Source organism: Topomyia yanbarensis, chromosome 1 (genome assembly GCF_030247195.1).
Source record: "Topomyia yanbarensis strain Yona2022 chromosome 1, ASM3024719v1, whole genome shotgun sequence".
Taxonomy (NCBI): domain Eukaryota; kingdom Metazoa; phylum Arthropoda; class Insecta; order Diptera; family Culicidae; genus Topomyia; species Topomyia yanbarensis.
This window is the reverse complement of record NC_080670.1, coordinates 164,943,115-164,969,110: the sequence shown is the minus strand read 5'-3', so window position 1 is coordinate 164,969,110 and position 25,996 is coordinate 164,943,115. Positions and strand designations below refer to the sequence as shown.

General features: G+C 39.2%; 2 protein-coding genes across 3 annotated transcripts; one reads left to right on the top strand and one right to left on the bottom strand.

Moving 5' to 3' along the window:
* Window positions 1-629: 629 nt before the first annotated feature.
* LOC131680231 (nucleosomal histone kinase 1) lies at window positions 630-2,904 on the top strand. Its single transcript, XM_058960953.1, has 2 exons — window positions 630-1,052; window positions 1,109-2,904. Exons 1-2 carry the CDS (start codon window positions 831-833, stop codon window positions 2,738-2,740), a joined length of 1,854 nt encoding a protein of 617 aa, XP_058816936.1. The 5' UTR covers window positions 630-830; the 3' UTR covers window positions 2,741-2,904.
* A 7,547-nt stretch (window positions 2,905-10,451) lies between these two features.
* Window positions 10,452-25,552, bottom strand: LOC131680223 (SPARC). 2 transcript variants are annotated; one of them, XM_058960943.1, is made up of 4 exons: window positions 25,447-25,552; window positions 11,277-11,854; window positions 10,868-11,218; window positions 10,452-10,789 (listed from the first exon to the last, which is right to left on the bottom strand). In XM_058960943.1, the coding sequence occupies exons 2-4, from the start codon at window positions 11,805-11,807 to the stop codon at window positions 10,709-10,711; spliced, it is 963 nt and encodes a 320-aa protein (XP_058816926.1). In that variant the 5' UTR covers window positions 11,808-11,854; window positions 25,447-25,552; the 3' UTR covers window positions 10,452-10,708. The 2 variants fall into 2 exon arrangements, with proteins under 2 accessions (XP_058816926.1, XP_058816931.1); XM_058960948.1 differs by lacking the exon at window positions 25,447-25,552 and adding an exon at window positions 25,193-25,344.
* Between the last annotated feature and the right edge of the window lie 444 nt (window positions 25,553-25,996).

Here is a 25,996-nt window from a genome sequence, read left to right as displayed (position 1 = left end):
TTAGTTTAACCTATATATTTAATGGGCAGAAGAATCGGTGAAATCAATTGTTTTTCATATGGATATGCATTATATGCTGTCCATACATGAATGCTATGTGGAAAGTTCATACTATGCGACTCAACAGCATGGCAACCAACGTTTAATGGTAAAATATGTCGTATTCATGTGAAAGTTGTATGAATATAATTTGAAACACCACATAAACTGCGTTTTAATAGATTTTCGTGTAAAATTCGAAGGGAAATCATTTGATTTACATTTCAATATTCAAGTGCACATGAAAATTATGTTAAATTGCATAGTGTAAATTTTTATCAGTGTAAACCACTCAACGTGAGGATTTTTTACCGTGTTTGAAACGAGGCTGCGAGCAGAGCTGCCGTAGGCTGGTTTATTTTCATGATATTGGTTTTTTGCCCAGTTTGTTTATTTTGAGTTCTTATTTTTAAAAAGTTTTTCCAATGCATTTATTTACAATATAATTGCAATATTGTATTCAAACAATGATTACATCATCATTGGCTTTTTGGACGCGTATAAAGTGCCAAAATTCAGTTTCCATAATCGACAATAGGACAATACATTTTTGCTGCAAAATCATCTGGCAGCTCTGATTGCGAGTGCCTCTTCTGTTCTGTCTGATGCAGCGGCCGTGTCAAATCAAACAATCGGTTACAAAATCCGATACATTCGCGTAGTTAGTCGAATAAATTCGTTCGGCATTAATTACGATCTTCGTGTTTTTTCTTGAAAATTAAACTGTGTTTTATAAAAAGTGAAATTGATCTAAAGTCAGTTTTGTGTTTGGCCTAGTACGAGTAAAAGTAATGGCCCCGAGCAAAAATGCAGCTGGTGGGAGAAAAAAAGCCGCCAACGGCTACCAGATGCCAGCTCCGGTGCCTCTCGGTACGATTCTAACCGATATGTCCAAGCGTCAATGGAAAACAGGACCTTCAATCGGCAGCGGCGGGTTTGGTGAGATCTACTGCGCTTGCGACGCCGGGTCCAGTGTGAAGAAAGCAGAAGACTACCCCAACGTTGTAAAAATTGTAAGTATTGTTTTTTATGTGGTTAAAAGTAAGCGTTTTAATTGCTTTTGTCACAGGAACCCCATGGAAATGGTCCACTATTTGTAGAAATGCACTTTTATATGCGCAACGCTAAGCAAGATGAAATCGAAAAGTTCAAGAAAGCCCATGGTCTAAAACATCTGGGAATGCCTTATTTCGTGGGTAACGGATCTCACGAGCTGCAAAATCTGAAACATCGATTTTTGATAATGCCTCGTTACGGTACCGATTTGTGGGGCATTTTTCTTAAGAATAATAAACGCTTTCCATTGCACACAATCTATCGAATAGCCTTACAGATGATAGATGTACTGGAGTATATTCACGAATGTTCGTACGTTCACGCTGATTTAAAAGGAGCGAATATTCTGCTCGGATTTGGTAAGGTGGCCAGTAAACAGCAACTGTTTCTGGTTGATTTTGGTCTCGCCAGTCATTACACAAACAAGGATTTCAAACCGGACCCGAAGAAAATGCACAATGGAACTATTGAATACACATCGAGAGATGCCCACCAAGGAGTTCCAACAATGCGTGGTGATATGGAGATTTTAGCGTATAATCTAGTACAATGGGCAGGGACGTTACTACCATGGGAAGCGGAAAAACTACTTGGCAACCCGAATAAAGTTCAAGAATCCAAGGATAAGTACATGAAGGATGTGAATGGATTTATGAAATATTGCTTCAAGAAGGAAATACCTAAACCGTTGCACGAATATACTAAATATGTTGCGTCGTTGAAATTTGATGAAATGCCAGACTACAAGAAATGCAGGAAGTTATTTGAGGCAGGTCTCAAGGAGCAGGGGAAACCGAATTCCGGTGATTTAGAGTTTGAAATCAATTCAACAAAAGTTGGTATTTCTAAGAAACAAATATCGGTTGCTGATTCAACAGAATCATCTGGACCAATGGCTCGGCCACGTGGAAAAGTTGCTAAAGTTATCAGTACCTCACCGGATACTACATCTCAACCGGAAGCTGTCAAACGAAAACCAGAGACTCCTTCGAAACCAGTTCAGAAGAAGAAGAAAAATGTGGTTGTAGATTCACCTGAACCCGCCGTGGCCAGTAACAGAACTTCAACCCCCTCATCAGAAGTAATTTCAACCAAACTTTCCTCCATGGAACAAACTGGCTCTATCAGACTGGCCACCAATGGTAGTGGTAACACGCCGAGATCTAGTAGTAAAGCTAAGAAAACGTATGCCTTTAATTTTGAACTAGATGTTAGTATTGATGCCGATGTCATTGTAAATGTCCGACGTAAGAAAAAAGACTCGGCCACTCCAAAGCGAACGCCTACCTTATTCTCAACGTTATCTGAGCAAAGGTCCGCTCGTAAAGAACCAACACCAGCGCCTACACCCTCGCCAGCAAAACGTCCTCGGCGGCAGAATGCCTCATACCAAACGAATAGTTCCGCAGAGAATATCAGTGTGATATCACTCAACACAACCGAGGAACATTCGTCCGTTCAGCCGGATGACGACACGGTGCCCAATAGTGATCCGAACACTCCAGAACCTCGCTACAATGCTTCTCGATCCATTATCCAAACACCGCAGCGAGGGCGTAAGGCAGCTCCGTTGGCTCGAACCAAAGCCCAGCTCGGCGATGCTGTCCGTGCTGGCGAGTACAAAGGAAAGAAAGCTAAATCCTAATTAATGTACTGTATGAATCACGTGGTATTTCCCGTTGGACAAAATGAGCAGCCAGTTGTCATTCAATTACTTGTTTACTGTCTTATTTTAAATCGTATTTAAAATTAATGCCACTATTGTACTTGTTAATTTACATTTAATAAATTGAATATTCCCGTTGGTGCAGCCAGATAGAAATACTCCTTTGTTCATTATATTATTTTCCTTTTATTTATTTTCATGTACACAGGATCCGTTTAAAATTTTTAAAAGCATCGCGGGATTTTTACCATTGCACTGAATGGTTTATTTTTTATTCAACTTTTTGCCTGACCGCGAAAGTGGGTGAATGGAGAACAGTGAGTCTAGTTATGTAAGGTATGCAAACTAGGCTGGAAGGAACTATCCAAGTCAGTCTTGGATATCACATACATTTAAAGCAGCATCAGATGTTGCTTTAAGCTGTTCTCAACTCCTATTCGACAGTTTTGACGCCGCCACCCGCGTTACGGCTTGGTAAGGCCAAACTGGTGTCGAAGGGGGTCAATTGAGGTTGTCTGACGTATTCTTGACGGTCACATCATTAGCGTTTCTGCGCTAGAATCGACAGAGAGCCTTAGTTGATTATAAGATTAGGGACTTATATTTAATGTGGTAAATAATGTCGCTTGAGATAGTTGATATTCGAACCAGTAGAATTCCTTGAGCGTCTGACATACGAGTTCCGACGGAAATTGAGGATCTAATAAATGGGTAATCGTTTTTAACCGTGTAAATTGATGCTGGCAGAGTTTCTGCGAGCCTTTTGTGCGAGAATTCTGGCAACGAATTCGCTTAAATGCAACAACCGTTTCTTACAGAAGCGGTTAAACCAACCGATGCTGCTCACTTTTATCTAGAATTTAGCCAGAAATGTACACGGTTAAAAAGAGTACCCATTTATTAGTTCCAATAGTACTCAGTTTCTGGTTCTATTCCAGCTGTCACGAATTGGGTACTTTTTCAAATAAGACACTGGGTCAAATATTGCCCATCTCATTATTCGAATACAGCAAGGAAAATGGGTAAAATAATACTCATAAATGGTTGAAAAACACTTAGTGGTTTTAGAATTTCGCAGAGTCGACAATTTTGGGTTATATCTCGACAAGCACTGACTGTAGGCTAAGGACAGTAAGGTAAGTGTAAATGTTGTTTACATTTTTCATTCGCTTACCTCTGTATTCTTTCTAGCACTAAAATGAACTTCACGATGTTCTTCTTTGTGAGATTTGCTCGACTAGAACGACACAGTTCCCGAAATAGAGTACATCATGAAGGCATACGGTAGCAGAGCTGCTATAATGAACTTGTGTCCTATTTTAATATAATAAATCATTTCTATCGAGCGTGATTTCTCATTTATTAAAATCCTAATAAATTTTTCCAATAATTTCTATTTTTCTGATTTTTTTAGATGGGTATATTTTTACCCATTTTCCGTTTCTTTTAATATATAAAATTGGGTATAAATTACCCAGTTTTTGACGTAAACCAATTTTACTCATTTTTGGGTATGGCATGTTTACCCAAATAATGAGTTTTCCCAGTATTGTCGGAGATGGGTAGTATAAAACTCATTATTGGGTACATTTTTTTAACTTTGTACGGCCAAGATCTCTGCACGCTTCCTGCCACATCTTTGTCAGATGTTTTGCTCGATTCGTGCTAAATTCTACCAGGTAGGAATTGCCAGGATCTTGCACAGTTTATGTCCGAGTTATGCCAGGGTTTTGCTCGGTTCCTGTCAAAATTTGCCAGAAAACGCGAGAGAAACCAAATTCGCCCTAGCTCAACTAACCCAACAGGATACGCTCAGAAATCTGACAGGGCTGCCAAACCAAGACTTACACGGTTAAAAAAATGTACCCAATAATGAGTTTTATACTACCCATCTCCGACAAAACTGGGAAAACTCATTATTTGGGTAAACATGCCATACCCAAAAATGAGTAAAATTGGATTACGTCAAAAACTGGGTAATTTATACCCAATTTTATATATTAATTGAAACGGAAAATGGGTAAAAATATACCCATCTAAAAAAAATCAAAAAAATAGAAATTATTGGAAAAATTTATAAGGATTTTAATAAATGAGAAATCACGCTCGATAGAAATGATTTATTATATTAAAATAGGACACAAGTTCATTATAGCAGCACTGCTACCGTATGCCTTCATGATGTACTCTATTTCGGGAACTGTGTCGTTCTAGTCGAGCAAATCTCACAAAGAAGAACATCGTGAAGTTCATTTTAGTGCTAGAAAGAATACAGAGGTAAGCGAATGAAAAATGTAAACAACATTTACACTTACCTTACTGTCCTTAGCCTACAGTCAGTGCTTGTCGAGATATAACCCAAAATTGTCGACTCTGCGAAATTCTAAAACCACTAAGTGTTTTTCAACCATTTATGAGTATTATTTTACCCATTTTCCTTGATGTATTCGAATAATGAGATGGGCAATATTTGACCCAGTGTCTTATTTGAAAAAGTACCCAATTCGTAACAGCTGGAATAGAACCAGAAACTGAGTACTATTGGAACTAATAAATGGGTACTCTTTTTTAACCGTGTACAGAAATTTAGCAGACCGGTCTCTGCCAGAAAATTTGCTCACTGGGATGTTTTTTGCGTTACGTGTAAGACGTCAAAACCCTACAAAAAACTAGCTTTATATTCAACACAACGTCGGAAAAAGTGGATCACCGTAGGACGATTGTTAAACAAACTTTTGTGCGAGAGAGTGCAAAGTTGATGCAAAAATGGGAATGCATTTTCTCTAATTTGATGCAAACTTGTTATACATTCCTAGAGTGATCTGCCCCAAGAATTGCACTCAATATGAAAAACCAGCTTCGAGTTTTAAAAAAATAAATATAACGATTTTAAAACATATTCAAATGCAAAAATTTATTATTTCTTCCAACGCTGTCAGTACACCACCGACACCGATACTTTAAATTTAAATAAATGAGAATGTAGTCATCGCAGAGACTTGGTACCTTTGAAAGAAATGTTAAGAATGAATTGTTGAATAACATACACGTAGCCAATAAATGAAAAGAAGAGATGGAGGGCTTGTGTACTCCCAAGCCCCTTTTTAAATAGTTTTGTATAACATAAGGAGTACATCTTCAACGCAGGTTTATACCGACGAATTAAAAATTAATCTTACGCATTTGAGTGCTACTATTTAAGGGATATACTGTTATCTCATATAAAATGGTACAACGGTTTGTAACTTTTACATATTTTGAAACCCTATTTCTTAGCCGTTCAGAGTCAGAATTAAGAAAATGCATATCTATAGCACAAAGAACAGACATTCATGATCGAACAAAAATATTAAAAAAAACGTGTGTAAACATTTGAATTAATATACTATAAACACTAGCGCCGCCAAACCAACTTATCCCAACTATCCGTCAAATCCATTCCGGAACCGGTTCTAAATCCTGAATGGATTCAGTATGGAATCTTGCTCAAAGAAAACAACCGACTCCGACTCTATCGGTTCATGCATTTGAGCTGGAATTCATACTGGAAGTCCGAACCGGTTCCGAACTAGTTTGTCTAGGTAGAGGAATAATCGCTGTCAATTCAGTCGAACTCAGCCACAAAAAAACATGACGACAGTAGCGCTCCTGGTTTGGATATCCCAACTACCTTCGAAACCGTTAGAGATTTTTACACAAGTTGAATGCTGAAGATGGACGTCTGTTCTCTGTGTCCATAGATTCCTTGAAGTCTCGGAATCGTTTCTATTGACGTTGTCGTTTGAGGATCTATGAACAAAACCAGGATAGTTACTTCAAACAAATGTTTTTGATGAAATTGAGTTAGGTTCACGCAAAACCCCTGTTAGAAAAACTGAAATTTACTTCAGGTTAGAACCCAAGACGATTTCCAGAACTGAGGTAGCTTTAGCCTCAAGCAAAAGCAACACCTAAGTTTTTAGGTGTAAATCCTAAATTCGTAATGTTACTTACCACAACAAAGATTGTGGTATGATTCATATTTGGGTCTATCAAAATATTAAGGGGGCGTCTGGTGTAGAGGGCAAAAATAATCGACTTCTTTTTTATCCACTTAATTGTTAGTATTGAACCTCTAAAAAGGTCTCCCGTCGCAGCGCAGATAAAAGAAGTTTGTTGCGGATCAACATCACCTTCTGGCTTGTAAAGAGGGTCCCACATCAAATTGCATCACGGAACAAAACACTACGTGCCATATCGGCGATCTAAATTGTTTAGTTCGTAATGCCTTCTTATAACCCTTTTTTTGGCAATAATCGTTTACGTCATTCGCCCAGTAAGAGGAAGTAATCCCACGTTAGTCCAATGCGTTAGATGTTTATTCAATGAAAGCCCGACATCCTCAACTTGGCGTTGCTGTCAAGCTGGCGTAAACAATTATTCATTCCTTTGTTTTGATGTGTGTCTTTGTTTTTTCCTTTCTTAAGGATTTTTGTACGTGTCCACTGGAAAACAGACAGAGAAAGAATGACCGGAACGGTGAGAATGAAGAAACTGTGAAAATTCACCTTTTATTGGACACACTGAGAAAAGATATGTCCTCAAGCAGGAATCGAACCTGCGATCTCCCGGTCTCTAGTCAATTATTGACAAAAAGGGCACTTAAACGTATTACGAACTAAACAATTTAGACCGCCATTACGGCACGTGAAAAGCTGGATATTAAATAACACATTGGGTATTTTCTCTTGAAAACTTGGGTAGAAGTAGTTTAGAGTGTATTCTTAACACGATATTTTTATCGCCGTCAGTTTTTCGAAAATTTGACAAGATGGTGTCACCCGAAAAGCAACGTCGCAAATTGATTTTGCACAAGCACCTGGAAAATCCTCAACTCTCTCATCGGGACATCGGAAAACAACTCGGCATCGTACAGTCTACGGAGCGTCGTGGGATTAAACGTTACTACTAAACTCTGAGCATCGAACGGAAGGAGAAATGTGGTCAAAATGGATGCTCTAATTATGATCAGGATCATAACCGTGTAATTAAAGTATTTAAGGGGAATCCCAATGCTTCGGTCAGGGTTGTGTCGAAAAAGTAGAATCTGTCCAGGTCTTTCGTTCAGAGAAACAAAGACCGGGAGGGACTGCATACGTACAAAGTGCAGAAGGCTCCAAATCGTGACGAACGGAAAATACGATGAAAAAGTCACGGGCCCAGAAACTGTACACCTAGATGGCAACGAAGCCTCATCGTCTCATCATGGATGATGAGAATAACGTCAAGGTGGACTTCCGGCAGCTTCCGGGGATACTTGAACCACCCGGCACAAATTTGATGTTCCGGAGGAAGTAAGGAAGCAGAAACTCAAAGTTTGCCACTAAATGATATGATTTGGCAAGCGATCTGCTCATGTGGCAAACGGAGTGCACCGTTCGTGACTATCGGGACTGTAAACAGGTAGATCTACCTCAAGGAGTGTCTATAGAAGCGTCTGATTCCTCTGTTGAAGCAACACGAGAGCCCTGCGATCTTCTAGCACAGTGGTTTTCAACCGGGGGTGAATTCACCCACAGGGGTAAATCAGACTATTGTAGGGGGTGCATAATGCGGGATAAATTTAAACTTGTTATTCTAACATTGCCGTGGGAATTTTGTCTTTCTATGTTGTTACAGTGTGTCAAGAATTGAGATGTTTACTGAGAGTGGAACTGGAACAGGTTTCTAATTGAAAAATTATGGTTTTTATTCAATTGAAAATCATTTTTTTCTGGGAGAGTAATGATCACAGAAAACAGACATCAATGATCGAACAAAAATATTTAAAAAAACGTGTGTAACGTGTGTAAACATTTGAATTAATATACGAGAAACACTAGCGTAGCCAAACCAACTTATCCCAACTATCCGTCAAATCCATTCCGGAACCAGTTCGACATCCTGAATGGATTCAGTATGGAATCTTGCTCAAAGAAAACAACCGATTCCGACTCTATCGGTTCATGCATTTGGAATTCATATTGGAAGTCCGAACTGGTTCCGGACTAATTTGACTGGGTAGAGGAATAATCGCTGTCAATTCAGTCGAACTCAGCCACAAAAAAACATGACGACAGTGGCGCTCCTGGCTTTGATATCCCAACTACCTTCGAAGCCGTTAGAAATTTTTACACAAGTTGAATGCTGAAGATGGACATCTGTTCTGTGTGGTAATGATGGTAAACAATTTTCAGAATGGGGTACATCATAAGGATCAATATTCGGAAAGGGGTTAATGGAACGAAAAAGGTTGAAAACCACGTTTCTAGCAGGATCTAGCTTCGTGCCACTATTCATTTCCCCCCTTATCACACCGGAACTATGGCCCATCGAAAAATACTGAGCAATTATGAAGCAGGCGCTACGGAAGCATACAAAGGAGGTCAAATCTGAGAAAGACATGAATAGAAAGTGGGTTTCCGTGCAGAAGAAGCTGCAACCAGATGTACTGAACCTAATGAGTGGAGTTAAGCGTAAGGTGCGAGCGTTCGGTTATGGTATTGAAGTTGAATAAAAGAAATATGCCGAAAGCTTACTAATGGGTTATATTTTATTTTCTAAAAGTTTTAAACGGATGGGTCCACTAGGTAATTTTCTACAGCGTTTTTCCGTGATGCAGTTTGTTGTGTGACTCCGTTTACAAGCTTGGTGTCGGCGAAAATACGCGTAGCTTAAGGCTGAAGCTGTTTGATGTAACGGACTCATGGAACTTAGGATCACATGGTTCGAAAAATTAAAAAAAATCATCAGGCATAGATTGGCTCTAAAATCCATGGCTCTACATGGACCCAAAAAATAAACAATAAATATTCTGAAAATTTCAAAAGATCTGAAACAATGATTTTTAGTCATAGTCATAGGTTCGCCTGGATAAGTCCGGTAATGTAGTTCCCATTAAAGAGGTAAACGAAATTGTTTGCGACGGGTCTTTTACGAAGTTTTACCGCGTGTACGTACCCGCACATAAAGTTAAGATACACGGTGTGATCATCGAAACGAGTTTCACATGAATGGATCTTCTGCATGAGTACGGGGTTGGCTATTTTACTTCCTGCTTCAGTCAAGATAGTGGATTATAGGACGGGGCAAAAGCCCATGCAAACTCAGACTAATGGTGATCTTTGCTGGGTTTACTTTTCTAGACTATACCCTCTTAGAGAAGGTATAGGCTTGTCTTTCTGTTCGCCTTGTTGCACCACGTGTCATGAATTACCCTAAAAGCAAGCAATTGGGCACTGTAAGAAAACTGAGCAAGAAAACATTTATGCAGGGGGCCACATCACCTGCTTTGATAGGTAGCTGGGATGAATTCGAAACTATAAAACCAACTCATCCAACTAGGTAACGACCCTCCTGCATGTTTACTCAATTTTCTTCTTAAGAAGAGATGCAATAAAGTGCACTTGCACTGGTTGTCTCGATTTCACTTTTATCTCACCAGAATAAAATCATCTGTTCTAACAGGACAACAACTGTTTCAAGCAGTGCTTCACTTTTCGGACTTGTCTTTAAGGCGGTCAAGCCGGCTGCCATATACTGATGTGATGAATTCGCAAAGTTAAACCCAATTGATTTGAATCCAAATTTCAACGTTTTCCCTGACTTCGATCTACTGTGTTGGCGGTCTATATTAATGCTTGGTGCTCTGGTGCTGAAATGAACATCCTGATAAATTATGTGTAAAGAATCACTTTATTTTATCCAGTTATATAAAGACATCATTCTCTACACGAAATTAACTCTAGACAGTACACAATCATTAAGCGCAGATAGATAGTTTGATAATAAGATTAGAATCTCGTTGTTGTCTTCGTTAATGAAAGAGCGTATGACATATGGCTATGTCTTATATATTTCTACAATTCTGCAACCAACTTTTTACGTACTAGGACTTTGGAGCTTTTTGTTTATGTTATAAAACAGATTTCAGTTTTCTGCCAACTCGAGCTCAATTTTTTCGTACTCATCCTCCTTTCTGATTTTCGCGCAGCGGGCAGTGAGGTCATCCTAAAAGTATCGAAAATAAATTATACGAATATATCATCAAATATAAATAACACAAATGAAATCATCCAATGATCATACCTCCTCCAGCTCCAAGCAGTTACCCCATTCCTGTAACGTAATCCTATGGTCATTGTTGGGATCGCAACTCTCCAAGAACGGTGCAATGCAGTGTTCAAGGGCCATCAACGGAGCACGGATGGGAAACAGTTCATGTCGAGATACAGAGTTATCGTTCGGATGACTGTCCAAATCGCACCACTTCCAAATGGCAGCGTTGGTCCATCGTTTGGTCATGTTGTTTTCGGCCTCATTCTCTAGCTCCATGTACGCATCCGGAAGTTCGTTACGAGCAGCCAAGTCACGCATCACGTTGAACAACCAATCACGCATACGGCGTGGGAAATCTGATAAATCATTCTCAGAGCATTCCTAGAAAAAATGACATTTTAAATTTTTGTTTTCAATCACCCGTGGCCTCAAATTTTACCGGCATGTTTCTGCACCGTCCATAATAGTTGATGTGCAAATGTTTCACCTCCTCCCCGCGGCAACGTGGATCGTCTATATTGCACAGACACCTCTGCCGATGGACTTCGCACGCCGAATCCCACGTCTCGTTCAAATTGGTACAAACCTTTCGCCGGGAGTCAAATTCTTCCGGACACTCCGGAATACAGATACATTTGGCCTCGGTACCATCGGCCTGGCAAATTCTACCCGCTCCACAACGTATACCCTTGCACGGATCCACTAACCGGGGCGCGTTCTCGATACCATCCGGAAAATTATAATGTTCGGCTGCAATCTTCGCAGCCAGTTCCCTGGCCATTTGATCTTCCTTTTCGAATTCTCGCTGCACGTGCTGGGCCTCAAACTGACGCAGCAGATCCTCGTCGTCTTCGTCGAAATCCTCACTTGCGTTGTCATCCACCAGATCATCATCTTCGGCGAGAACTCCGGCACTCGTGCCCACTAGGCACAAGGCCAGCATCAGGGCCATCAACGCGTATCGCCTCATGGTGGCGTCTGAATATGCTCCCTTAAGCGATTATACGAGCAATAGTTCTGGACGTTGCAGTATCATAGTACATGAGTAAAGAACAAAACATATAAGAAAACAGAGTTAATTATTGCAGCAGATTCGCTCGATCAGATAACACGCATGAAAGTTGGAAATAAAATAAAACAGTGGCACAAGTGGATCGCGGAGATTGGACGCACGGTCTGGAAAAAATATCAACCGACTCGTGTGTTCATTCACAGTTAATATTTATCGCAAGCATCCTGTCCCAGTTTGTAGAATGATGTAAACAGTGCATGATGAGCTGATCGTGTGTGGGTTGCTGTTCATTGCCGTATTGAAATTACTATCGCCAATATTGTGAAATTTTGGCTTTAAAACAAATTTTTTGACTAACTCGACAGCTACAATATATATTATTCCATCAGTTGGCTTAGAAAGAAAAACGTTTTTGATTATAGCTAATTGAAAAAGACTTCGATACGAATCCATTTCCAGTTACTATTTCGCAAAGCAAAATATAGCCAAAATTGAAATGCTCATTATAGCTCAAAACAAATTCAATTCGAGATGCTTGAGAATAGATTTATCAAGAATTATCTGTTTAAGTAGTTTAATGCATCTTCTACATACGCAAGGCGGAATGGCTTGCACATGGGTTGAGATTTCAATTAATATTTAACACATATGCTGTCAACTCGTTCGCTGGAATGAGATCAGCGTTCGTATATCTGATGGCGTCGAAGCAGATAGATGCTGTAAACACAGGCAGCATTCATACATTTTGATTGGAGTGTGTTTATCTCTTTCTTTACATGACTTTAACTATATTTATATTTAAAATTAAATATTTTGCCTAGACTTGAGTTAACTAAATATTTGTCACTGCTTGCCCAAGTAACCAAAACTGCAATTGTCGGTCCAGCAATTGAATCGCTGTTTCCCACATGAATAATTTTTAGAAAATATCTTCAGGCAACAGAATATATTGGCTCAAATGGCAAATTAGTGGCTTGGGTCCATTAGGAGGTTGATAGCAGTCGGCGGGTTAAAGTTTCTCAACCAAGAATGGATCCACTGGGTCTTATCCTTGCTGTGTTACGCGAATCTCTGACACAGCGGATGTTTGTTCCTTCGCCAATCGTGGGATTCAAATGGTGGTCATGTGCCTAATATGGTTAGCGTAGCACAAATTAACCCTCAGCATAAACATACAGCAACTATGAATCCATCCCGCCTTGTGCAGGAAGGAAAAGCTTCCATAGATTTGGTTCAAGAACCCTATTTCCATAAAGGAAACTTCTATGTCGAAAAGCTACTTAACCCCGTCTTCGTATCTTTCAACAGAAGTGGTATCAGAGGCGGCGAAACACTTTATGTAAGAGTGAGTAGAAAGCGTAGGGTGAGGGGACAATTAGTAAGGATTTTTTCCCTTTTCGCAATGCACACGCCTACATTACATTCACATTAATTCACGTTCGTTTATGCAAATGGAATTGTGGTACATCGATGTTTTCAAATGTGTGTAGTGCGAGATACATGCGTTGAACATCCAAATTTTTTGAAATGGTTCAAAATTTCGAGTGCGTAATTACCCACACGGTTATTTTCGAGTGGGTAGTACTACCCATACTACCCACGCTTTCCGCCGGCCCTGAGTGGCATGACAGATCCACGTGAAATGCCTCGTGCTTGTATACTTGTGAATAGTGCTATTGATGCATATCTTCTATACGTTCACTCGTGATATTGGTTCTTGTTCACGTTCACTCGTGATATTGGTTCTGTTGCAGTCAATGTGACTAATTATTTATTCATTCGTCTTTAGCGCTACACAGACAATTTCTTATTCTAAGTTTCTTAATCTATTTCTGAGCACGTTTTTAGAGATGTTGAAATCGTAGAGCGAATACATTTCGTTGAAGTGCCTAATGCAGGAGCTGAACGGCTGAATGTATCCATAGGTGGTTTGATGTGCAGGAACACGAATAAATTGATGATTTCGAATCTGGCGGTATGGGATGTTGATGCATAGTTCATATAGCAGTGCAGGACAATCAATGTTGCCGGCTAACAGATCAAATATGAAAAGATGTTGCATATTCACTCTTCGATCAAGTTGAAGTAGCAGGCACCGGTGGGTGTAGTTTGGAAGGTTGAGTAGGTCGTTCCATGGCAGTCGTCGAGGTACATAGCGAATAAAGCTTTTTTGAACTCATTCCATTCGTGCAATCTGCGTTGCATGGTATGGTGCCCTGACAGGAACTGCATACTCGAGTAGACTGCGAACCAGTGAGCAATACAAAGCTTTCAAAGTATGTACATCATCGAATCATACGTTGTATTCCTTCTGATGAAGCCAAGGACGGAGAATGCTTTCGTAGTAGTCAATGCTAAGTGGTCGTTGAACCTCAATTTACTATCTATCGTCAACTCCTGGATCGCGGATAGTGTCGACAAGCTCCAAAGACTCGTTCATCATTTAGTATTCGAAACTGAAGAGAGTACGGCAACGAATGAATGAAATGGTTTTGCATTTTGATACGTTGATTTCCATGCCGTTTTCTTCGCACCATCAACGGATCAATGCATGTATGTCTTCCTGGAATAACATAACAATCAGCTGCAGTTGAGATCACCTTGAAGATTTTTAAATCATCTGCAAACATCAGCTTTCACATTTCAACGATAAAAAAACGTCATTCACGAAGAGTATAAATATAAGCGGTCCAATGATGCTGCCTTGCGGTACTCCGGAAGATATGTCCAATATCCTTGAGTGGGAGCCATTGAGCTCGACAAAAGCTTTTCGGTTACCGAAGTACGATTGGAATCATTTCGTGATACATGACGGAAATCCGAGTCTTTTCATTTCTTTCGATTGCTAAGACATGTGGCACTTTATCGAATGTCTTCGAAAAATCAAAGTAGATCGCATCAATTTGTTTGCGTTTTTCTACATCACGTAGTAATCTATTTATGTAGGGGAACATTGGGAGACTTGACTAGGTTTTCAGATAAACTTGCATAAATCTCTAAAAACGTTTTCAATCGTTCAAAATTCATTCAGGTATAATGTGCAACGGTATTGTGCGTGTTCATGATTTTTTGCAGAATTTTTAATTTATTTTTTCAAAAGTTATAAAAGTTTTTCTGTGACCCCGCAGTGAGGAGACTTGACCAAGGCCTGGGGAGACTTGACCAAGAGAATTTTGAAAAATCGGAGCAAAAAATAATGACATCAAATATACTCTAATCCATTTTTTTCCATATTATTGAGATATTTGGGTAGCAGTAAAACTGCTAATTTTGTTTACTCGTACTAAAAGATATAGACTGATACTTGAGGTGAGATTTTTTTGTGACGTGATTAACATTAACAGTATGTACCGAAGCGTAGTAAACATCAGAAATTTTGCATCTTTCTTCAGCTTATTGCCACTTGGTCAAGTCTCCCCATAAAATCTTGGTCAAGTCTCCCCAACATTAGTTATTGCGTTCAATGTTGTGCAAATTTTAGTAATAACTATTTCAATGTTCTGAATTATGTAGGATCATTTCACTACTTCATAAGGATAAGATAAGAATAATTATTAGTCGAGTAGATACGTACATACAAAGTTTGCTAAAAAAATTACTTCATTTAATGCAAATTTATTAATCACGGAATATTTTCTATAATGAAGGGATTTTTCATTCCAAACTTTTAAAATTAGCTTAAGGATCGAAAAAAGTATAAAAATATTTTTGAAATTTTTTTAAGAGCTTAATAGATTACGTCATAGCAAATAATAGAATTCTGCGCTTGGTCAAGTCTCGCCATGTTCCTCTACCACATAAGGTTTGTTGTCGTTGACCGGTTTTTGACAAAACCATGTTGGAACATAGAAATGATCGGTCGGGATGCGTTATAAACGACTTTGTGCACAATCGTTTCGAAAAATTGTCCGGTACAGCTCTATCCATTTTCCGCGATAGTTTTCCACAAAATTCATATTGCCAGATTTGTGAATTGGCACAATAAAAGCTGTTTTGCAAACTTTTAGGAAGGTTCCATCTGTAATAGATTGAGTTGGGGCTAGATCGTCCGATCAGGCTACTTTGGAAGCATCTACATTTTTCAAAGAGTCAAGAACGTCATTATCTTCCACAACAAGGGGAGAGACACAGATGTTGTGACGTGGTATACGGTTCAGAGAATTCATGGGGTTTGCTGGCGTAGACCTGCTAAATACACTTTGAAGAAAATCAGAGAACAGATTAGCATATTCTTCCGCGGAATTAGCAAAAACATTATTAAACTCGACGTCGTTAGGTACTTGTCCATTTTTTCTATGTGAAATGCTATATTTCTCCTTAAGGAGATTTACCGTCAGCCCGGTGCATTGGTCAAGTGACGTGGTTTTGAAGCGACGGAGTCGAAACGCAAACACCTGAATTAATCATTTTTTTACATACGCCCTGAATGAAGACGGATTATGTTTAAGGCTCGATTGCACGCGATTGATGTACGACTGATACGTGATGGTTTTAAGGCATTCGTTATAGTACGCATCAATTGAGTGCAAATTCTCTTTGTTTTCGGAAGACCTGCGGCGAAAAAAACGTTTGCGAGCTTTTCGTACACGATTCCTCAGGTGTCGTAGTTCATGTGTCCACCAGGTGTTGATAACATAAACGTATATCTTGTCTATTTGCCACATTTGCCATTTGAGCCAATATATTCTGATCATACTGTGGTAGAAATGGGTTTCCCCTCATAATCGGTGTTGATGCAATTGCCCACAACATAATTTAGGGCAGTTCAATTATCAATTTGAGAGGCACCGAATTGATACAATACTTAAGCAGTAAAAATTTGTACATACTTCATGTAGGCCCAACATTTGCACGGTCTGGCAGAGAAGAGGTGTTAGATGTAACTTTCTGCTATTACGCATGAGTTGGCAAACTGGCTCGTACTAATCGAGCTCGAACCGTCGTTATCAGATCATAAGTACATCGTCTTATCATTTAAACGTTTTCCTAGATATCGCCACATATCGTAATCCCAAATCTACAAAGAGGGCTTCGCGACTAGGTTTCATAGGTATCTTCCGACGATTGAATCTCCAAGTGACTTGGATGAGGTCGTGGATAAATCAGAATATATTGGCTCAATTGGCACGTTCCTCGTATGTAGTGGGGTATTTGTACCCTGCCGTGTATTTTCATCATTTCCAGAGCGGAAGGAAAGGAGAGGGAGGAGGGAGATAGTAGAAGTGGAAGGGTGGGAAAAATAACAGCACAAAAGCAAAAACAAACAGCAGATAAGTTAAATTCACAAGTAGTTCAACTCGCCTGCGAGTAAGCCTAGAGCTCGTTACCACATTGGATAAGAAACTTTAGTATGTCTCTGAGTTTCAGTCGTCCAAACAATGTGTCATCTATGTAAGGACAACCGAAGACTCGAAATCGCAATTGGGCTACAGCTGGACAGTTGCATATCAGATGATATGAGGTTCCGTAGTCGGATTCACAAAGATCGCATGAAAAAAGACTCAGCGCGCTGAATAGTTTCCATGTGATAATTGAGTTTGCAGTGGCTTGTTAAAGCCCTGGTCAACATGCCGCAGTGGAGCTTCGAAAAATGCAGGAGATTTTTCGAAATCACTGGGCACGGTTGTTCTTGAAACGCCTTTGTTTGGCGACACATTTTACACAGATTTCTCCAAAAATTACGATGCTCGGACGAAGCCCAGGACCGTATTTTTTCCCTTATCCAACTTGTCGAAATTGGCAGAGCGGGCTCAGAACCAACGAAGTCAATCGCTGAACTTGCCCTGGCCAATTCGTCATCCCATTCATTTCCAGTAATACCGGAATGTCCGGGCACCCATACAAGGTGTTGACAATGCTTAGTTCTTCGATTTGGGTTCGGCACGCGATCACTAGCTTGGACCGTAATTTGTCTGAGCTAAGTGCTTGACTATCGGAGCAGAAGTTTATAACTCTGCCGGACAAACTCAGTTGAAGGGCCGATTGTACCCCGCACAGAATCGCAAAGATTTCTGCTTGGAATACAGTACAGTATCTACCTAGTGAGTGAGATTGTTCCAATCTCATTTCACGACAGTAGACACCAGAACTAGCATGTCCCTCCATCAGAGAACCGTCAGTGTAACAGACCACTTGTGTTTGTTGTGATCTCTCCATATAGCTAGACAACCACTCCTCTCGAGAGGGAATCTTCACGTAGAATGTGCTGTAAGGAAAACATGTGAGTGTAATATCGCCAGGAGCAAAAATATCTTCACCCCATGCAACCATTTGTGACCACAATCGTGTATGACTGGTAGCAAGTGACATGGTTACTGTTCCAAAGCGCAGTAACCTGCATCCTGTATGCACATGATAGTGCTTCGTGTTTGAGGTGTATGTGCAAAGGTTTGATGTTTAGAAGTGCCTCAAGAGCAGCAATCGGAGTCGTGGTAAAAGCTCCAGCCAACGCCATAAGCGCCATTCTTTGCAGATGGTTTCGCTTTGACTGGATCGTCACCACACAAGGCATTCCGTATGACAGTATTGAACGTACAATTGTCTTGTAAATCCAATAGATCTAGTTAGGTTCGAGACCCCAGGTCTTTTCAAAAGCTCGTCTGCACTGTCCGAAGGCCATGCACACTTTCTTGACTCTGAACTCAATTTGAGCAGACCAATTCAGTTTGGAATCTAATATAACTCCAACGTATTTGACTTGATCTGCACACAGTAGCTCAGAATCAAAGAACTGCAAAGGACGAACCCCAGTTGTTATTCGCTTCTTCGTGAAAAGAACCATTGAAGTTTTGTTCGGGTTATTTGATAATTCAACTTGTCGACATCACTGTTCGACAACTCTGACTGCTTGTTGCATTAAGTCGAAGATTGTCCCGATGAAAAGTCCTGTAATTAGTATTTGGTAATCGTCAGAAAACCCGTAGGTTGGAATTACAAGCTCATTGAGTTTCTTCAACAAGCCGTCGGCAACCAGATTTCATAACAAACGTGACAGAACACCACCCTGAGAATAACCGCAAATACTCAACATCCGTATCTCAGCCTGTCGCAGTGACCAGCAAAGAAAGCGGTTACTAAGCATTGCGTTTATCCAACCCGAGATACATGCAGGTACCCCATGACACCGCGTAGCTTCTAGAATAGACTGGAAGGACACATTTTCAAAAGCTCCTTCAATATCTAAGAATACACCCAAGCTAGATTGCTTTGAGCGAGAAGGCCTTCTCAATGTTGTAAACAACATCGTGAAGCAGTGATCGTGGATTTCCCACACTGATATGCACGTTGCATTTTGTACAGTAGATATTCAACTAAACTAACGTTCCTGATGTGATGATCGAATATCCGCTTTCAGAAGAACAGAACTTAAACTGATAGGTCCAAACCGCTTAGCTTCTTGAAAGCCTGAGCGCCCCCCTTTGGGAATAAATCTAACAGTTATTTCTCGCCATGCTTTCGGGATATACCCGGTAGCAAGACTGGAAAGCATAATATTTTTCAAGACATGTTTGAGAATATCAGATCCCTTTTGCAGTATCACGGGAAGTATTCCATCTTTTCCGGGCGCACTTAAGTTTCTTCGTTGGATGCTACTATGAATGAGTTTGTTGTATCCACTACGACATCCAATTTGTCTAGTTGACTAGTTGTTGAATAATATCCATGAAACTGATCGAAAAATATATATTCATGATCGGATAGAGACGGTTCAGTTTAATTTGGAACCTGTCAATTTACCACATTGCGATGAAAATGATGGTCCACTGTGTTAGAGATTCGCATAACACAGTAAGGGCAAAACCCAAAACGCTCCGTGTGCGACTGGCATATTGTAGACTCTCCAGCCATCAAGTGCTCGGCACGGAACTACACCTCGACTTAGGGATTCCTGCTTTCAGTCACCTCCTACGTCATGGGAGCAGGAAATCAGTGGCTCAATTCTTGGCTGAATACCACACGGCCAAAAAGAAGCTTTTGATTTTATAACAATCTTAGTTTTCTCGGATATGCTTCACCATTACGGACATTAACCAATTCTTAACAACTATGTACAATTTGTTGTCAGAAAAGCGCATGACCTTCGCTCTTACCCGACCAGCAGAAAATAACTGGGCAATAACCCGAGCATACTATTTTTTGGTATTCATACCAAAACTTAGTATTAATTATTATACCTCATTGAGGTATTAAGCAGGTATTGAAGAAACTTTCTTCAATACCTGCTTAATACCTCAATGAGGTATAATACTTTATTTTAGTATTATTTATGTATTACAGTTATTTTTACAAATACCAAACCAATACCTTATTGAATACCTCCATAGCGTGAATTTTATTATTGGAAGGTTGAAAAATGTTTCATTATTATTCAGGTATTATAATAACTCGTTTCATTATCAAATAGTTATTTGTAGAACATGCCTGTGTTATTTTTTTTGGTATTTTACCTCTTATGTAGAGCTCATTAATACCATATTGTAGTAAACAGTCGTTGGTATTGATACCTAATTTTAGTATTCCGCAGTTATTTTCTTCTGCTCGGGTAGCGATACGGCAACTTCTCAAAGCAGTTACATAGATTTTTTAAAAAACTTCTGTATAAACCCTCTTCATTACGATATCTACGTAAATGACATTGAAAAATATCTTGCCAAATCATGTTCCACTTTAATTTCTGAGGTATCTATTCTCGTCTGCTCATTCGATGTGAGCTTGTTGAATTTGTTGGTAAGTGGTAAATATAATGGCTTTGTTAGCCGACCATACTCGGCCTACATGCGCACCTTCCATTCCAACACACCAACTCAGCCAACAATGAAGCATACCTGGAGGTAACAGGTATAAACACACTGTGAAACGTCATCGCAGTGAGTAAGCAATTATCACAATTTGATCGCGTAAACAAGTGTATTGAACCTCCCAGAAAACTGATTCTAAACTACCCTAATCTAGTGCTACTTAATTGCCTTAAATCTAACTTAGTCTAATGTAGTCTAGTGCCTAGAAACTACCGTATAACTACAACAAAAGTCGGTAAGGATTTAATGCCAATTTATTATAAATATGTATATTACAGACTACTCTTAAAATTAGGATAGAGATAGCAGTTACCCACTAGCGGGAATCCGTGGTTTATATTTTGCTAAAATTCGACCTAAATCGCACCAGAATTTCCGTATCGTAACCGGATAAACGAAATACAGTAGGCACTAAACGTGAGTAAATATTAAATATACTTATATCAATAATTCCAATGCATACAAACTAAATATGAATATGCATTCAAAACTTAGCTTAACTTATCTAAACTTACATCTAGATATATTTTCATTATATATCTACGATTACTAAAGTTAACTAATCTAAACCTATGCTACGCTAAAATGTACAGTTAAACTAAACTAAGATTCATTTACTTTCTCAATAGGAAAATTATAATCTCCCGTTACGAAACCCGAGTGTTTTATTGGAGATTACAATTGGCTTGTTGAGTTTTAATCACAAACTAGATTTACGGTAGCTAACCCGATCAGAAATACATAACAGGAATATTCCAAAACTATATCTCGCATTGTTACTTGTTATAAATTTCTGTTATTTTAACTACTAACGAGACCTAGTTTATACCACAATATGTTACAAAAATTGTGTTCTGTTATAACCTTGTTATTTCATTCTAATCGGGAAGGGGTGCAATATAATTAACGTTATGCACATTTTTCTTGAAGATTCAGAAATAATCTTTTGCGTAGAATACACTGCCCATGATCGCATATCTGTCCCATAAAGATAGGAAATCTCATAGAAAACGGGACAACTATGCGATGATGGGTACCCAAGTAGCACGCTTTGTTACTGTATAGTATTTGTAACTCTCTTGGTAACAACTATGTTATGGAAAAAGCGCACTTTGTTTGTATGTTGTGCAACATGTTCCTAATTGCAGCAAAATAATGAAAACAATAGCTGTGCCATTTGTCGAGCACTGGGCAGTTGAACAGTTCTGTTTTAGGGTGGAATGGCAAACAAAGAGGCATTTGCAACTTGTTAGACTGTTTGTGCAAGTTAGCAAAGTTTCTGATTAGTTTCACAACTGTTATTGATGTTTGCATACTTAACATTATTGGTCAACTCTATAGTTACATACTTGCACATTTAAAACTTTCAACAAGTTGCAATTGCTACTTGGGTAGTATACGTCCATGAAAGAGGATACTAGTGAAAATCCGGATTCTCTACGTTCGCGGGAGATCCCAATCACTTCTACATATAAATACCAACTTGATGACTTAGGAAAGACGTTCTTCACTGACGGATCACGCATCGAAGAGTTTACAGGTATCGGTATTCCTAACAACAAATTATTCTTTTGTAGCTTACGAATAAATTGTTGTTAACCTTAAATCCTGGTTCCGTTTATGTCGCAGAATTAGCTGAAATGCAGTATGCCCTCAGTATCAACGACACTTCGCTCTAAGATCTGTACTTTCTTCTAGCCTATGTGCAATAGAGATTCTTGAATTGAAGGTCAGAGAGAACTCTCCATATTTCTTGGAGACTATAGACGAACGTTCCTACTGATTCTTTGGATCCATGAAACGAAAGCGCCGATTCTCTAACTTTTCTTAAATTAGCGTATTGAGCAGCGCATTTTTGACAGATCTACCACTTCATATGAATTCTTCAACATGTCTCGAAAGAGAACGCTAAACTGATTTTTATTCCTAATGGGACAATGGAGACAATGGCTACATTCCATTATCCATTCCATAAGATATCACCCAAGCCATGGTTGAAGGGGTTGCATGTATGTCGTGATTTCATTAGCGTCATGCCCATGCTTATATCGAATCACTATACGTTCGAGGCTCAATTCTGTCGTATCGGTCTCAATGGCTCATCCGGAGATGTCGAAACTTTTGAATTTTGGTACCACCTATTGAGTTATTTTCGCTCGGCGGCAACGCATAAAATATAATCGGTGTACGTTCTTTTACGTGTAAAGAATAATCGGCAATCCTAATAAAGGCGTGGCTTACGGTATAAGTTAAGGGGGCCTAACGATAACCATCAGTTGAACAGTTTTCATCAAATTATGTTTTCTTGTTTGTTGTGTTGTTTCATAACTCGATAATTCCTAGTAAAAATAGGAAAATCTATTTCTGGGTTAAAGATACCGTTAACCGTTTTCTGATGTAAAGCGGTTAAGTGGTTTGAATTTGGTGTAGGTGAACTGAATTCGCTCAAGAACTATTTTGTCTTGTTGTGATTCTCAAATAATCTAATAATCCAATTATTAGCTGGAAAATGTTTTTTTCGTGAAAATTAATTTTGCGTTGTCGAAAAACTACTTTTTTTCGTTCTAGATTTTCGATTTCAGTTCAACCTTAACGGAACCCAAAACCAACCATAAATTGGTACATGTAGTTTGCCATTAGTACGCACCGACTATATAAACAAAAATCGCTTCCATCGTTCGGAACACATCAATCATCAAGGTTAGAGACAATATTAAACATTTTAGCACCGACCGGTAGCGTGGCTAACTGTAAACACACCGGCCGCTACAAAAGCATAACAAATCAAAACTATTTTTAACTCAACACATATTGTAGGGAGTGCATTTCTCCAATTAGAAAATACGATTCTATAGCTTGTATTATTAAGATTTTTTTATGATTCAAACATATGGAACGCATCGTTCCCAATGTTGAAAGATTAGTTTCAAGTTCAAACATTTCGAAAATAACTTTATAGCCCATGGAATGAAACCAGATCTAAACGGTTTAGGTGTCTACCAAATGTGTCTACCATATGGAACGAAATATTGGATTTCATGTCTCTACCAATGAAAACTCCACATATTCCCTTTACGGACATGCAGCGTCGATGGCTCGGATGTAGAGCAATTATTATCCCGTAAAATAATGGATGAATACGATTAAAAGAATTTTTCGATATTCGCTCATGTGAGACGACTATCTACGGAGGTATCTAAAAAGGTAGTACCACGAGGCACATTGGTCGGACATTCAAAAAAACCTGCGGAATAAATTATTAGCTCCACATGGTTACGTTATAGAACTATACTGGCTTCAGAAAAGTTAATGATTATTTTTGTTGGGAGAAACTTTGCCACTGCGACCACTGTTCAGGTTATCTTTTATGGCTGCTCTTGTTTGCTCTACTTGTTACAAATTGCCCGAATCCAATGTAGTTGTAATCGAGCTGTTTGTATGTTCACATGTGTCATCCCAACCGGGTTGTACATTATTAATGTAGCTGAGGACAGGAATGTCATACCTCGTGAGGCGTCATAAGATGCCTTCCGAAGTATAGCTCCCTCCGAAGAAATAGTACTGCACAATGGCAGAGAATATCTTCCGAGCTCTCGGGCTCGTAGTTACAGAATCAGAAAACAGTTAATGATTGATATCAGTAGTTCGAAATTCGACCATGTCTCAAATACCATTTTTACCAAGGCATTGTAATGACGAAATAGTCGAAAACAGAACAAATAGAAAAATGGAATGAAAACCCGTAAAAAAAACTCCGCTCTACTGGCTGAATTCGAACCTAGCTTAGGAGCGACTCCGGCGCTGCCGCTTTAATCTATGCTACAATACGATTTAGGAGGTTGGATAATTGATACTGCCTATGACAAACTGCGGGTGGTGAATCCTCTCAGACGACCAATTCCTTGACTATACTTTGACATAATTGGTTGTGTGGTTCAATTAAATTTGTGGTCTTTAGGAACGTTTGATCACAAACAGTGATCCCTAAATAGTGCACCTTTGTTTGGGTACCAAATAGAACCAGAATGTATTGAAATAAGGCGACACCTTAATGTGTAGTCATAATATTATTCCTTCTATCTTCTTGAGCATGAAGCGCTTTTCATTTTTATTGCGTTAGACTTTGAAGTCCTTGAATGTTGGTTAAAAGCACTACATTCAATCCACTTTTCGAACAAAAAAAAAATAGAAACACAACCGAATTTGTAGACCATTACTGATAAGCTTGAACTTTGATGAACAACAGTAACCATTTCCTTGAAACATTTGAATGTAAGTATTTATAACAGTCCTTATCAGCACATATGGTTTGCTTCCTGCGTGGAATCAAATTTCGATCTTACGAAAACTGAACCTTATTTCACAACATCGTGGCATGAGAGAAAGAGCAATATATCACACAACTCAATGGTTGGCAAAGTTTACACAATCATAGTAAATATCACTTTATTCAGGACATAACATTTTATAGTTTGAGAAACCGACACACTCGTCGGTTTCATAAACTGTCCTTATTCAAACGTCTTGATGAATAGTTCAGCTTACACCGACTCCGTCCAGTTAAAATTAATATGTAGCACACTCTACGACGGTTGCAAAGAATTCCAAATGGAACGATTAGTTCATTCCACACTGTGCTCACTGCTGTGTAACTGAACAATCTCTAACTGACTAAAAAAATGACCGAGTTCAAAAATCTCAATCTCCGCCCGAAGACTGCAAAGGAGTCGAATAACGAAAAAAGGAAACACGCGGCGCGTAGGAGAAGAACGAGACCAGATGCGCGAATGCAAACTTACTTATTTTCTTCCGTACAATATCTGTAAACACTCCTCGGGGTAGGACCGCAGTTTGCTGACTGACATCAGCACTGAAAATTGCTTAGTGTTTATACATAAAGCGCATCGGGATGGTTGTCCGTGTAGTATATGTACTATATGTATACCAATGATGATGATTATTGTTCTATGTATGCTCTGTAAAGATTCTTCTGGGAATGATCGGTTCCACGGCGCACTCCATTTTCACTTACTGTGGAAAAAAGTGTGAGATGAGAAAATCCATGTTCCCTAGCTATAGGAATACATTTTAGCCACAAGCTACATTCGAGTGCTCATCCTGGTGCTTTGGTTCTGGGTTGGTTCTGAAAGAATGATTTTGGGCGTGGGTCCACTTTATTATTCATGCGTCACTCAATAATGTCTGAATCAGTTTCTTGTTTTGGATTAAAATAATTGCCGCAGATAAGCATTAGTTCCATTCATTTCCATATTAATTGTTCTTCACGTTCTTTACCATAGTTTGTATTATGATTGCTTTCATCTACACTTCACCTCTAGGGTAAACAGG